We start from the raw sequence: 15,209 nt of genomic DNA, 5'->3' as shown, positions 1-15,209 counted from the left end.
CTGCACCAGCATCGCTCTTTACAGGGGCATAGAGCTCTTGAAATAAAGTATCTTCAACCTCCGCGATGACATTCATTGATTTTTCGCTTTCTTTTTCTGATCCCTCGTTCTCGATACTGCTCACGATATGAGTGATCACCATTTGGCGAAAAGCCGGTAATTCGAATGAGTCGCGCTGGCCAGAATACATTGTGAAACGAGATTTTTCATGAAAACAAAAAATGACGCATAGCGCTTGACGCTTAAAATCGGCAAAATAGTTGACGGCGCTATCACTTCCGTCAAATAAAAAATAAACTGACGGCGCTAGCCTCAGCGTCAACGTAGGCTACAACACTGATGATTTCTTGCTTTTGATTATTGTGTCAATTTCTCTACAATTGCATCCAGAATTAGTGTGTCACTTTTCCATCGTTTTATGAGTGAGAAAATTGCTTTGCAATTGTATTATAGACCTATCACCGAACATGGAGAACATCTTCAGTGCAAAGTCTTTTAAATCAAACTAACTCCTTCGGAACGGATATTACTTGCAAACACACCAGCCACTGTGGTTTACCATGGTTTTTGGCGAAAAAGACATTTCCCCTAAATAAAATTGAACTCTGTTTTCCTTTGACGCTCATTTTATTAATAAATAAATACGGTTGAATAGCTGTGGACTGACTTCTAGAGTGGTGAGCTCTGTCAACGCAATCGAAAGGGCCCTGGTTCTACAAAACTCAAGAGCATGCCCATCAAGGCTGTGTCTTCAGCAAGATGCTTAAAGCCACACCTGAAAGTAGACCCGAAGATTGGCTTCCTTGCCTTCTCGTCAACGTAATCTATATCTTTAAACACCCGGCGTAAGACTGGTTACGACAAAAAAAAAGAAACCGATGAATAATATTTCAACTACCGTACTCTCCTTTTCGCATAAATAGCCTAGCCTACGTGGTTGGCATTTGAATAAGCATGGAAATTGCCTTTTCTGCTATGCTTGTGTATTCTGGCACATTTAACAAGTGCACCCAGAGGTAAACTGATGGTGTTTCTTTAACGCTTTTATACCAAAATTTGTATTAAGTTTATCATAAACAAAAGGTTGTAATATCCAAAAATTAAAATATCACTTTTGTTTCCCTGTAAAATCAAATTACCGTAAGTTAGTGGAGTTGTTTGAAAAGAAAAGCCATATAGGTATACGTAACTTACGCCAAACAAAACTTGTCATAAAATTTGCTAGCACGTTGGTCATGCTCCTATGTTGAAAAAAACCTTCCAATTCTTCTCTAAGCAGAAAGATACGGCAAAGGACTCTGCCTATGAAAAGCCACTGTACTTCCCATGCAAGAACAACTCTGTGAATGATGCATCCATTTGTACACATAACTTAGTCAATACCCCGCGATGTGGTCAGCCGAAAGGAAGGACTTGGAGCCAACTTTTCGTCAGATTGTCAAGTGTGCGGAGGCCTGTTATTCCATTGGGAGGCGAACTTAGATGGGACACCCAAAGACGATGTGGTTAGCTGTTTGCTTCGTCGCACTGCACTGACACGCAGCAGAGTCCCTCATGCCCCAGCGTGTCAAAAAAAGATGATGATGCACCCTTATTTACCCTTTCGTAGTGGTGCATCCCATGGATATTTTGGTGCACCACTAGGATAGGCTACACAGTGCACACCGGTTGAAGAGTGGGGTATTATCTACCAGCTGAGGACTTTGCATTGGAAAACTCGGTATGCAGAAAGTGTTTACGGGCCGCATGCGGAAGTTTGGACCACCCTGATGTAGGCTATTAAAATCAAAGTCAAATAAAACACGAAATAAAAACATAAACGTAAAATGAAGTTGTTCTACATACAATCTACAGACATTTCAGTTGCAGATAAAAAAAATTGTAGGGAGGGGCGGAAAGGGACCTTACATTACGGGACGCACAGCTACGCTTTTTCGGCAACATTAGAAGGGCCGATTGTCAATTTTTACGCTTCGCTACCAGCTTGCTTTCAAAGCAAAAACTTAAATAAATTTAAAACAACACCAGCCCTCATACAGATCCCATAAAAAGGACATTGTTGTTTTGCAAGTCAGAAAAAAACCGTAATACTTCTAGTGTTGTGGAAAGCTAACCCAAAAGCGGATCCCTAGGGACGAGGTACTGCGGTTATTTCGTCGAAGCAAAATTTGCATTAAAAATATAACAAATATAAAACTTGACTTGCGAACAGGTGATGGATGAGTTAAAAAGTTTCTAAGATTTCCAATTTTGTCGCATTTGACAAGAAAAGGGTGATCAAAATTTATGAATACCGGTAATTCAACAAAAATAATCTGTAGCCTGTATCTTACAAAAGTTACCCTCATTTTCGTATTTTTTTTTTTTTTGAAGTGCGACCCCCACAGGAGTTACGCTTGATGAAAATGTTTTATGCCGAATTGTGGATCAACTTTGAAAAACACTTTCTTGTCAAACGCGATAAAGTTTGAAATATTTTTAAACATGTTGATACATATCGAAAAGAAGGATGCTCTCATTTTTTGTGTAAACAATTAAACATGCAGTAATGGCGTGTAACTACAGCAGGATTCCAACAACATTGTTAAAACAAACGTTTGCTCAACGATGTTACCTTTTCAAATAATGTGAAGTAAAACCTGAAACAGAGTAGGCAGTAGGTCTATTGCAGCAAAACAAGAATAAGCAGAGAACTTGATCAAAAGTAACCATAACTTATAAGACATAGAAGCGGATTAATGTTGGTGGTGTGGCGAAGCAAAATTGGCTTAGCCTGTCGCACTTCTGCTTAGCAGATCAGCGCGTTTTCATCTATCGAATAGAATCTCGCCGGCGACTTTCGCGCTGATGTGTCGTCTCACGCTACTAATGACTACCATTCTTACGGATCCCAGAGACTCAAGGCAAGAATTGTACATTTTTCTGTGCTCAAGCTGATCCTTGCTAATAATTATTGAAACTGCTGCTGCTTGATTGATAATTTCAACACTTCAAGTAACGTAAGTTGGCTAGAACATATTTATTTTCAACTTTCAAAAAGAAACAATACTTTTGAAATAGCTTATCTTGCTTTATCGGCATTGGGCTAAGCCTAACAAAAATAATTTGACATATGTCGTTTCGAAGCATATTTGTTTGTATTAATTTCATTTCATTTCGAAAAAAAATTTTGTAGCAAGTTCGAAACGAAACGATTTACCATTTATTCAGGATTACGAGTCTTGATTTCTAATAAAAATTCTTTATGAAAAAATTTGGTTCGAAAAGCTGAAAATTACAGTGTTGTAATTGAAAGTGGGCGGTGTTATATCATGGTGAAAACCATGAATTAGACTGTCACCACAGCAGCAAACTAAACATTAAAGCAGCCGCCAGACGAACTTCCTTTATATTTTAGCAACATCTGCGAGACCTTTCGCTCGCAAGAACGCATCCTGATTTGGATCTCTCTTGAGGAAGTTGCGGAGCATCTCACTTGCATCAATAGATCCACCAGGACGAAGTATATGACGTCGATAATCTCGGCCAACCGCACTGCTCATGATGCCCTCAGACTTGAATCTAAGCAAATAGTACCAATTTGAACGACAGAAGTGTTTGGGTTTGCATTGTGAATTCGTAGTTGTAACGAGTTTTAGGATCGAATCTAACATGTCGCAAAAACAGAATATCTACCAAAACTATGAAAATCACTAAAATAATTTTGCATTGTATTCGAGCTTCGCTTCATTGCTGTTAGGTATTTTAGAGTTCAGTATTTTTTATTAAAAATGGATGGAGAATCAGCAGAGCCCTAATTCAATTTGATTCTATTTGAATAAGGCACTAATGATGCTCTACACCGGGGATCAACAACCTTTTTTTCACGCGGGCCACTTTGGCACTAAGGAGAGCTGTGGGGGGCCGCACTAATAAAATTTTAGGTAGGTTGACTCTTATGCTAGAAAAGAACGCATTTCGTACCCAGTATCCAGCGTTAGATGTTAATATTTATCATAGAATACCGCAGCAACAAAATTAGTCGAACAACGCTACTGCCAGGCCAAGCTCCTTTAACAACACTTTTGACTTCTTTAACAATGTCTAATAAATGAGGCCACTTGTTTTGCGCACTTATAGCGAGGCGAGCGGTTTCATCAGAATATTCATCGCCAAGCAAGAGTGGTGTTGTCACTTCGCTTCACAAAAGATATCTTGCCATTAACAGTTTCAGTAATCATGGAAATATTTGACACATCGCAATACAGGCAACAATAGTGACCTGCAAACATATCAGCGAAAAATAGGCTCCAATAACAGGGAGAAAGAAACCAGGCACTATGAAACAAACGCTTGTGGAAATCACCGAAAAAACGCTTCTATCATAACTCATGAACAGTGGTTCCCTCTAAAAAAGCAATGAGTTGGTTTTTCATCGTTTTTGTGAGAGTCTATAAAACCGTCTTTCTTTGATTATTAGACAACTTTCACTTGCGGTGCTTATCAGCATGGCAAGAATTGTTGATTAACAAAATTTTTGCGGTACTAAGCTAAATATTTTTCAACTGCCCGGAAGCATAATAATTCCACTTGTACGCGTTTTAATCAAGCACTGGGACAGTGTGGTTGGACATCGCATTGGAATAACTTTAAGCGACCCCCACCTAGAACTACAATCTGATTGGTCGGTCGGTGGAATCGTATGCAAAGCGAAAATATGCTTCCAGGAAAGTATTTTTTGCTTTCATGCTCTTTAACTCCTCAAGAAAAGTAATTTTGGTTATACTTGTACGCTGATACCTTCCGCGGGCCGCTAGTTGGTGACCCATGCTCTACACCAGTAGAGCGAAATGCATATGCCATAAATAAGGCTCTGCTGATTCTCCATTTATATTTAATTAAAAATACTGAACTCTGAACTGATACTTGATGGAGAATCGCTGGCCTGCTGCTTCGTAGTCAGGAGATCCCCTATCCTTAATGGAACTCAATAAATGTACTGTTAGGTATTTTATTCAAACTAAAACATGTTAAATATCTAACCTGGTGTAGAACATGTCAAAGCAAAAGACCTCGCTCCACAAATAGCCATAATATTGAGCGTCATAACCGCTCGCTAGATGGGTGAAGGTGGCAGGCATGCACGTGCCATCGGTGGCGGGAATACCGAGAATTCGTTGGCACGCATCGGCATAAACCTACAATACGCGGCAACAATTTTACAAAGTCGCAGACCATCAAATTCTTTGCATTTTTGCCCTTTTCATGATTAGGAGTTCTATGATACTTTTTATTGTGGAAAAAACAGACAATTGCTTCCAGTGGTTAAATTGTCAGACTTATGTTTATAAAGGAATGTGAAACGGAAATTTGATCATAACTTAAAGAATTGGAATGAAGTGAAGAATTATCCACTACAGGCAACAAGGTCCACCACTGCACCGTTCATCCGTCAAAGTCAGTAACAAAGCCTGTAATTTAACATGCAAGCACAGTTGTATCTGCATCAACAATGACTGTTCTAGGGCTGAATTCAAAATATGATTGAGACAAAAAATTGATGCCACGACTACAACATTCCATAAACTGCAAATAATAAACTGCCAGCTGGCAAAGACATTGAAACAATGATAAAACAGCAACTTTTGTTAATTGCTCAGACAGCAAAATCCGTCACTGAAAAAATGACGGATTTGCTGTCTAGATGAGGCAGCGTTGTCGTAGACTACCTGGGCAACGTCGGCACTTTCTTTTGTGTGAAGGTCGAGATCAAGCGTGCCTAGCGCCACCTGACGGAGATAAAAAACACCAGTGTTCGCGTTTCTTGACTTGACAAGCGTCTCCACCATCGAATCGGGCAAATCGGTTCCATCCTGATTATAAATTTACATTCGATTAAAAAATGTAAGCAGCGGTCTCACTAAAACCGGTACGGAAAAAAATAACCCTGACTTCATTTAATAAATGGCAGTTGACATCATTTTTATTTAAAATCTGCAACTACGTAAGAGGCTGCTCAAACATTATATTGTAACACCTTGCAGGAGTGTTGCCGAAACCTCTGTACTGCGTCAACACGAGAGAACTGAAGTAAAATAGATCACAGTTTAGAATTTTGCGAAACAAATGAAATCAAACGTAAAAGTCCAGTTAAGTTAGCGCAGACCTAGGCTGAATGAGCTGTGAAAGAACCAAACTACGGTATCACAAGTTCACCTTGTAGTGCTTGGACATCTTCCTTAAAGGTTCCACCTCCCAGCACCAGTTTTCCAGCATTTGCGAGGGAGCTTCAACAAAATCGCGTTCAACGTGGGTGCCACTAAACATTTGGAATTCGGCCTGAAAAATGACAGGTAACGTGTATCAAAAGGATGGTTTCAACTTTCACCGAAACTCTTTTCGAGTTTCAAAAGACCTGGGGTCCAATGTGGTTGGGTTTTGAGTAAAAACTCACACCCAAAACTTTATCTTATTATGATGTCATAAAGGTGTGGGGACGCGGATATTGAAGTTCCAAACACCGCAATTTTGACGTAGTTTAGAAACTACTTATCGTAGAGTGATAAAATTGGTGTCACAATGCACAGAGGAGACGATTTCCCATGACCACTTTTACGAGTTGAAAGAGATAGAGGCACAAAAGAAAAACAGTTTTGTGGTGTTGACATAGCGCATAGGTAAATATTGACAATCTCAATGTAGTGAAAGTCGCACCTCGGCACAAATTTGATGCATAACGTGACCAAATTCATGGAAGAAAGTTTCCACTTCTCCATGGGTCAGGAGAGAGGGGGCGTCGTCTGTTGGCTTTGTAAAGTTTGCCACCATTGCTGCAACGGCTGAAAAGCAAAGATAAGTTCATGACATGAACCAAACACCACAACAGGTTACATGATCAATTGACGGTTCAAAAGTGCAAGCGGCTTGCTATGAATTGGCTGAAGAAACAAAGTCAGTTATTTTTTTCTATGGTGATGGTGAGAATCTTATCCTCGGGCTGGGAAAGTCATCTTGAAAGCTTCATCCTAGCAGTTTCGCTCAGCCTACTTCTAGATGCTTTGAACCACTGACGCAGCCCGGTCACCGACATTGACAGAATGGAGCTTGTTAAGTGCGAATTATTCCACCCACTAGGTACCGCTGAATGAGGAACTGTCCTTAAAGTTCACACCTCGAGAGTCGAACCAATACCCCTTGGTCTTGCTTTTTCTTGCTAGAAAATTGAGAGCTAAACAAATTAAGCTAATAGGGGCAGACTGTTCGAGGCCACTACCTAATTGTCTCGTTCCATCAGGTTTCAAACATCCTGGGATCAAGCCAAAGCAAGCTGCATGGCCGTACTTTCCCTCCCGTGGATGCAAGTCGAGGTAGAAATGTCCGATGACGTCATTGCTGTCGGCATCTTTCACACGGTACATGGTCACATTTTCATGCCAGACATGATAGTCAGGTATCTTTTCATATCTGAGATATACGTAGCATTCAAAAAAGAGTTTCAACGGAAGTTAATGCGCTTTGGTTCTTTTAATCTAAAACTTCAAACTTTAGACAGAAATCAGTGTCAGTGTAATTTCATGAATGGTGGAAAAATACAGATCAAGGACATATCCTCTATCTACACTCTGCAGCAGAAGTGTGCAAACTTACAGCACTGCTGGGCCAAATACACATAACCAGCTTAGTCCGCCACAACTGGAAATATTTATTGTTCACTATATCATAACAAATGTGCAAGCAATAAATAACCAGGCAGCTACCTCACGCCTAGGTAGCCTAAAGACGAATTCAAACAGATCGCGGATAGCGAGAACGGCTACGGGATGCTCAGCGGATGGATGTTCACTTCTTGTTCACACACAGCACGTGAGTAGGCCACTCAACAGCAAGACAGCAGCGGATTTTTGTCTGGTTTTTCGGCGTGCGGACGATTTTAAATTAGTTTAAGTTTTGCACTGCATGCGAGCGAATAGAATTAGTCTACCGCAGATTAAATTTGACTGCAATCAAAAGATGTAACAAGGGATGTTGGTAAAGATTTGTTAGCTTAATTTCACACTGGTTGAACTCATCAATTTGTCAAAAATAAGCAAAAAATAATGTTTACTAAACGTTGCAAACTGGACATAAATAAGAGTCGTCTGGCGGGCCACATTTAAAATTCGGACATTTCCGCGGACCAAAGAGTTTAAGCTCGCAGCTCCGTTTGGCCCGCGGGCCACGGTTTGCACACCCCTGCTCTACAGTAACTTTGTCTTGTAACACTGAAGCATTTTCTGCAGACTTACTTTAGCCCGAGCAGATGCTGATAAATCTCCAACAATCCTTCAGTGACTACATTCAAGGGAAAGTATTCCTTCAACTTATTTTGATCAACAGAATATTTTGTCTCTTCGATCTTGGTCATGTAATACCTGTCAGAATGGTTTTCAATTTTAAGTCAGAAATTTCCAAAACAGGAAGTATCAATGTGTCACAAGCACCTATGTAACTTTGAGGCTGCCTTGATTGTCATATCAACAATCAACATACGCAGTTCTGCGTATGTTTCTGATAAAATACAATCGGCGACTTTTCTACCTGACACAGTGTTGCCAGATGATTTTCAAATTGTTAGTTCAATTGTTATTAAAAAATAAATTATTTTTACGTTTTAAAACTAGCCCAATTCCGCGATAAAATATCGGAACTGGCAACTTTGACCTGAGATCCCACATGTTGAGTTTGCCATCAAAGTCTTCACCCGATTTCTTGCAATCTTCTTCTTTCATTTTTAACATGTCGGCTCGATCCGCTTCACCAAGAGGCTTCAGTTTGGCTATGGGTGAATGAATAAATCGCGTAATATTTACATGATAGTTACGTTTTTTTACTATTATTGTATTATAATATATACGATAAGTGGTATTATTACCACAAAGAAGTGCTCAATACCAAGCGCAATGCTAAGCGGAGCCAATTCAAGTAAATAAAATCACTATAATCAAAGTAACTTTAACAGTCTGTTTTACATTTTGCGGAATCGTCAAAAGATGCTGAAAAACAAGCAAAAGAGAAACCAGTAATGTTAAGGAAATGTAGATAAAAATTAGCATGGCTCTTATCAACAAAACACATTAAGAGTTTACCATTAGCGAATCACGAGTAGCTCTGAGCTGCTTAACTGAATCCGGACTGACTGAACCATAGCTTCAACAATGAATGAATTTGATCAATTGAAGCATAGCTCAGTCAGTCCGGATGCAGTTAAGCAGCTCAGAGCTACTCGTGATTCGCTAATGGTAAACTCTTAATGTGTTTTGTTGATAAGAGCCATGCTAATTTCTATCTGCATTTCCTTAATATTACTGGTTTTCTCTTCTGCAAGTTTTTTAGCACCTTTTAACGATTCCGCAAAGTGTGAAACAGGCTATTAGTATTAAGGTTACCTTGATAGTAGTGATTTTATGTATTATAATATACGCGCAGACCACCATAGAAACTGCATTTTGACTTTTAAAAATAAAGGTTTTCATCTAACTCACTGATCAAGGTTTTTAACTGATTAATGATCTTTACAAATAATAATGCACGCGCTTTAGAATTTTGTCGAGCCGTAAGCATTGAAAATCAAGGCAAAGATTTTTTTAAATGGTGACTGCTGACAAGTATCAGTTTTGCAATAGCGCAAAACATGGGGACTGCCAGGGTTGAAAACTAATAAGTTGTAATAAAACTCCTTAAAATTTAAAAAAGCGGATATGTGGATAACGAAATACTTCTCCTCTTTGCAAGTTTTTCCCAACAGCTTATCATAAATGATTACAGAGAATGAATTAACGTTGATACCCGCATGAAAAAAATGACAAAATAAAATATTTGGCCACATTTTTGAACAATACTTTCGTTTTGTTTCTACATTTCTCCGGCGAAGTTAAATCCTCCTTCTAAGTAACTTCAGTCCCATCACATATCCACGTCGTTAAATTTCGATTACAAGCGAGAAAACTTAAGAGTTGCATTCAAGTACACAACTTCAACCATTCGAACATCTTACCCGATAACTCCGCTTGAAATTTCCGCACGTTACTGGGATGTTTTGCCATACGCATATCATGCACAAACGCGGCGTGGTTTTCAAATCCTAATAACTTCGCTTTCTCTGCTCTCAGCTTCACTAGTTCGGTGAGAATAGCAGAGTTTTCCTGTCATCAACAATATAAAGCGAATAAAAAACATCAACGAGCCTAAATTGGTTTTCACAGTAGGAAGTTTTTTTGATTGATATTCATGCGCAGTCGCGCACTTGTCATAAATATCATTAGATTAGGTTTTTCAAGAAATCGCATCAGTGATTGGTTAAAACACTAATTACAGTTTGCATAAAGTTTAGATGACGCAAAAGAATTAGACTAAATATATACTCCATAACCATGAGCCAATACAAAATGTCGCTTCATAGCAGCAAATTCAGAATAAATCGCGTTATCATAACGCAAACGCGATCGTTGTTCCTCATTTAGAGCTATCGATGTATCAAGCTCATTGACACGACAAGAACATAGTGATGGTCACGCGACAACAGAAGAGCGGCGATCATACCTCCTTACAGCGGCTGTTAAAAGCGGTTTCCATTATTTTCCGTGTAGTCGAAACCGCACATTTCCGCATGATTGGAAAGTAATGAGGGTACTTTAAGGTCACTTTAACTTTTCCGTTTTCACTTCTTTCCAGCGGTTTTATGAAGTCTAATGTAAAAACAACAATACAAAAAAACTCTTATTGTTGCCAATTTCTGAGCAGCGTACGAAGAAAAGATCGACTAGAACAATTTATTATTACTGTATGATATAACAAATGTTTGAGAAATACTGTAACGCTACACAAGAAAGCCATTCACAGTGACACTATGTTATTACATCGCTGAATACATTAAACTTCAAAGGGTTTATTCAACAGCATTCATCTCTGTGTAAGCCTATAAGTATGATGGCACCAAAAAGACTACAACTGTGGGAAATTCTTTGTAGGCATATCACCAAAAAAACATAAAAATAACCAGGAATAATCACAAAAATATAGACACACAATAAGATACCACGCAAATTTACTAGTCTTGCGAGGTAAGGTAAGCATTCTTTTAAGCATAAATACAGTGAATAAATGTTAAAGTATATAACTGAAATCTTCAAACTCTTCCAAAGATACAAAGACAACAAAACAAAGCCTTCAACTCAACCACCTTCAGGTAATCCTTTCAGCTCTTCAACAGTGAATTCAAAACTTTCACTTTCTTCATTTAAATTCTTCTGGAAGTCGATGGCTATTTCTGTATGTCTTTTCTTTATAGTCTGAATTTTCATGTTGTTTTTTGTTTAAAGTATTTACAATGAGAACGATCTTTTAACATATGATACACCACATATTAATATTCACAGCCCTAATAATATTCTTGCAACAATTTTGGCAGTTCAAAGATCACAGAGTTTGGTGAAAGCAGTTAGCATCCTTATTAACGACGACATCCTTACATGTGATAAGGAGGGAGGAAGGAAGTTTTCTTAGAAAGGCACTAGATCTAAAGGTGGATGGGAAGAGGAAACGCGGTCGTCCAAGAAGAACGTGATAACAACAAGTGAAGGATGAATTTAAAAAAGTCGGACTGAAGGAGGAAGATGCAAGGGACAGGGTGAAATGGAGAGAAGGGATTAGAACAATTGCTGCGCGGAAACAATCGGCCACCCCCACTAGTGGGGAACAAACCGACGATGGATTATGATGATGATGATTAAATGTAAACAAGTAATAAAATTAATGTCACAAAGTGGCCAGTGCCGCACATACTGGGAATCCGAGTTTGATTCCTACGCTGGAAAGTTTCAGTTGTTTGTTAAGCAGCTGAAAATATAACCGCTTTTCTCCAAAGCTGAAGGGAATGAAGATATATTGATAATATAATGCAACATCTGGATCTGTGATGGATTTATAATTCATACCTTTATGTTATTTTGTACATCGGGAGCAAGATGAAGCCCATTCCTTTGTCCGAGTTTGATCATACGCTCAATCAATCGCTGCCCTTCGGCTGAACATTGTAAGCCAGAACTTTTGCTGACAGCAACAATCCTGTGATCAATATTAGACATGAAAACCCTTTTTGCTATTAAGCCAGTAAACAACATAAACAGATTGAAAAAGACATCTTTGATTGCATCTCCTAAAGTACAGTAATTCTTATTCTCCATATTACAGGCTATGTGAAATGAGGGACATAAAATCAAAGTGATATAAAGATAACAAATTTGGTAGGCTACCGTACATCATAAAAATATTGAAATGACTTCAAATGTACTGCAGTTTTGGGTGAACAAGCGAAAAAGCATTGTTTGCACTCTTGCTGTAGTTTAAACATCATAGATCATTTTGGTATAAAAAACAAATTGAAAATAAAAGTCATTGGACGTTTGCTTCATATGACCTGTCATAAATATCTTGTCTCATGCTAATTTCCACTTCAAAATCTGAAATCTTTTTGTCGGATTTCGTGCTTGCATCACGTAAAGATTTGTTTGGGTGGACATGTTGATAGAAATCCAAATTGCACCTAAAACATATGGTGCATTGAAAATTTTTTGTAACACAACAAATACAACTTTTGTTTCTTAACTTGGTAAGCATGAAAGCTGTTTTAAAAAAACAGGAGTTTCATATTGCATATTAAAGTTCCTTTCTTCATTTGCAGAAATATGTATCTTTATTTATCTATACAATTTAACATCTGTTGCTACCCGTATTGCAAGAGTAAGAAATAACAATTGGACAATATTAAAAATAAAATTTATTATCATCAATGATGACAATTTTAATATCAATCAATTGTAACTTTAATCGATTGAAAACGGTGGCTTACAAAAAGTTTTGTCATCATTTGCACAGTGTATGTCTAGTGACAACAAAATATTTGTTGCTATATTGCAACACAAGCAATCTGTATTATGTTATCAGTTTTAAGATTAGTATATTGATGTATACCAGGCCTCGAAATTCCGGCGGTCATGGCGGACATGACCTCCGGAATGACCTCGAATGTCTGCCAAAGCCGACTCATTGGTCGGTCATAAATGACCGCCGCAAAATTCTTGACAAAAATAGAGATAATGCAGCAAAAATATATATATTTTAAATTTGAATTGTTACAATTGTTTGTTTAACGCAAACAAATACGGAGCTGAAACAATAATCGTACAGGCAATTGCTATAAAGATCACATTAGAGTAGCGTGGTTAACAAGCTGATGGCAAAAGTAGCCATTTTTACATCATTTCAACGCCTTGCAATGTTGCCTTGAAATACAGTTGTCTGAACTTTTCGGCAGGATATGTATTCTAATTTTAACAATGAAGATTATTGCGTTACATTGATCGTTTGTTAAAAAGAAACGTCACAGAGAAGCAAGTCTCAGCTGGGTTCCGCACGTGCTTAGGCAAATGTGGTGACCTTATTCACGCTGATGCTGATAGAATTTCTGCACATAAGGGAGGGTGTTAGACTAACACTATTGTGTTAGTTAGTTAACACTAACACTATTGAGGGCTAACACTATTGCGTCACTAATGCGCATTTGTCTGGACAGTCCTGACATGGAGATTTACAACCCCGCGCCGGCAGTAATCGCTTGGCACAACGATTCTATAACGTGAAAACCACCGAATAAATGATCGGAGTTGCGTTTGTAATAAGGAAATTTGGATTGTTGTTTTCAATTGTGTTTATTGCGTCATTACACGACTGTCATTAACGCACTGATTTATTTGCAAGCAAAAAATATGTCTGGTTGAGATATTAAATGTCCACTGAAAGGGCCAGTCCGGTAGGACATGCTTGACCACCGGAAAAAAGTACAAATTTCGAGGCCTGTATACCAATTAGGTCAATGATGCACAAGCATGGCAAAACAAAGGTGTGAATGAGCCAGCACAGGTGTTTGAACAAGCCAAATTATTCAATGGCATGCTTGTATCTAATGATGCAATAAAAGCATATATATAATAATTGAAATTACTTAAAACAGTTTTGAAAATACCATATCACTGTATTCTAAAAAAGGTCAGCAGATGCGCAAGGTTTGAACAAGTCAACTGGCACGGACAATCGGACATGTTATAATCAGCCCTCAAAATTGGCTTCCATCTACTATGGCAAAAAATTGCCGTCGCCAAATCAACAAACCTTGGATTGCGGCGGCAATTGCCGTATGCTTTAAAAAAGGGCATTGTGGCGTATTCATTAGGATTGTTATTTGTTTGTAAGGGAAATTTTAAGGAGTGATCATTTTTTCGTTAGTTATTAGTTGTTTAGAAGTTTGGACAGTTTGTCAATTTTACATCACGTCAACATTGTCATATGTTGATTTGACATGAAAATGAAGAAGTTACGTGACGGGGGAACGTGAGTGTTCACAGCAAGTAAAATAGTCCTAGGTGAGGTCTTGGTGCGATGTTTCTGCGGATTAAAATCCCGCTGCGAGTAAATAATACAGAAGAAATTTTTAAACAAATTTTGTCCTAATTAATTAAATTCTTTTGCGACGGCATTTTTATTGCCGTAGCAGAATGACCATTATGTTGTTTGCGCCGGCATTTACTACGGCAATTGCCGTGTGCCGTCGCTAATTTCAAGGACTGCATAAGAAGTCAACCTATTTCGTCATCTGAACACTTTGTCCCCCGAAATCGGGGAATGAAGTGTTCAGAGGACGAATTAGGTTGCATCCGCTCACAATCGAGTTAATAGGGTATGATCTACACAAATAGATTGGCTTACTTTATGCAAAATATTCTTTAAACGTTTCCCTTAATACATTTATATGTATGTTCATTAACGTTATCTTACTTATGTCATAACAAACCTTGTTACAGCAAAAGAGCAGTCAAAATCAGCAATGGGTTTTATAGTGTTGTTATAATTCACTTGTTCTAAAGGAATAGCAGCTATACCATCATATAAACCCCTTGTCTCTTTAATAAGTTCTTCTGTTTGTGATGAGATATCTTTAGCTGACAAATCCCAACGTTGACCTTGCAGAGCTTCAGGCATTGCATGCACTTACAGCAAAACACTATTTATTTTAAATATAAGTATTATTTAGGTATTTTATTATTATTATTAGTATTTTATTATTAATATTAGTAGGCTACTCAGTTCCAAACACTATCACCTTTGAAAAAAACCCTTTTTTTATCAGAATAAACGTT

General features: G+C 38.1%; 1 protein-coding gene across 1 annotated transcript; it reads right to left on the bottom strand.

The window, feature by feature from the left end:
* Window positions 1-2,936: 2,936 nt before the first annotated feature.
* LOC145777937 (thimet oligopeptidase-like) lies at window positions 2,937-15,094 on the bottom strand. Its single transcript, XM_082589299.1, has 14 exons — window positions 14,864-15,094; window positions 12,434-12,559; window positions 11,952-12,081; window positions 11,198-11,306; window positions 10,558-10,703; window positions 10,013-10,160; window positions 8,680-8,794; window positions 8,265-8,390; window positions 7,253-7,443; window positions 6,694-6,818; window positions 6,196-6,318; window positions 5,709-5,852; window positions 5,023-5,177; window positions 2,937-3,561 (listed from the first exon to the last, which is right to left on the bottom strand). The coding sequence occupies exons 1-14, from the start codon at window positions 15,049-15,051 to the stop codon at window positions 3,387-3,389; spliced, it is 2,001 nt and encodes a 666-aa protein (XP_082445425.1). The 5' UTR covers window positions 15,052-15,094; the 3' UTR covers window positions 2,937-3,386.
* Window positions 15,095-15,209: the final 115 nt, after the last annotated feature.

Source organism: Aplidium turbinatum, chromosome 10 (genome assembly GCF_918807975.1).
Source record: "Aplidium turbinatum chromosome 10, kaAplTurb1.1, whole genome shotgun sequence".
Lineage (NCBI taxonomy): Eukaryota > Metazoa > Chordata > Ascidiacea > Aplousobranchia > Polyclinidae > Aplidium > Aplidium turbinatum.
The sequence above is the reverse complement of the archived record's forward strand: the minus strand, read 5'-3'. Positions and strand labels throughout refer to the sequence as shown.

Bases quoted from the DNA above. Each gene is read 5' to 3' on its own strand.
- LOC145777937 (XM_082589299.1), bottom strand. From the start codon at position 15,051: ATGCCTGAAGCTCTGCAAGGTCAACGTTGGGATTTGTCAGCTAAAGAT. The intron at 8,795-10,012 runs GTAAGATGTTCG...ATTCACCCATAG, and splicing joins ATTTCAAGCGGAGTTATCGG to CCAAACTGAAGCCTCTTGGT. The intron at 7,444-8,264 runs GTAAGTCTGCAG...CGTATATCTCAG, and splicing joins CAGCATCTGCTCGGGCTAAA to ATATGAAAAGATACCTGACT.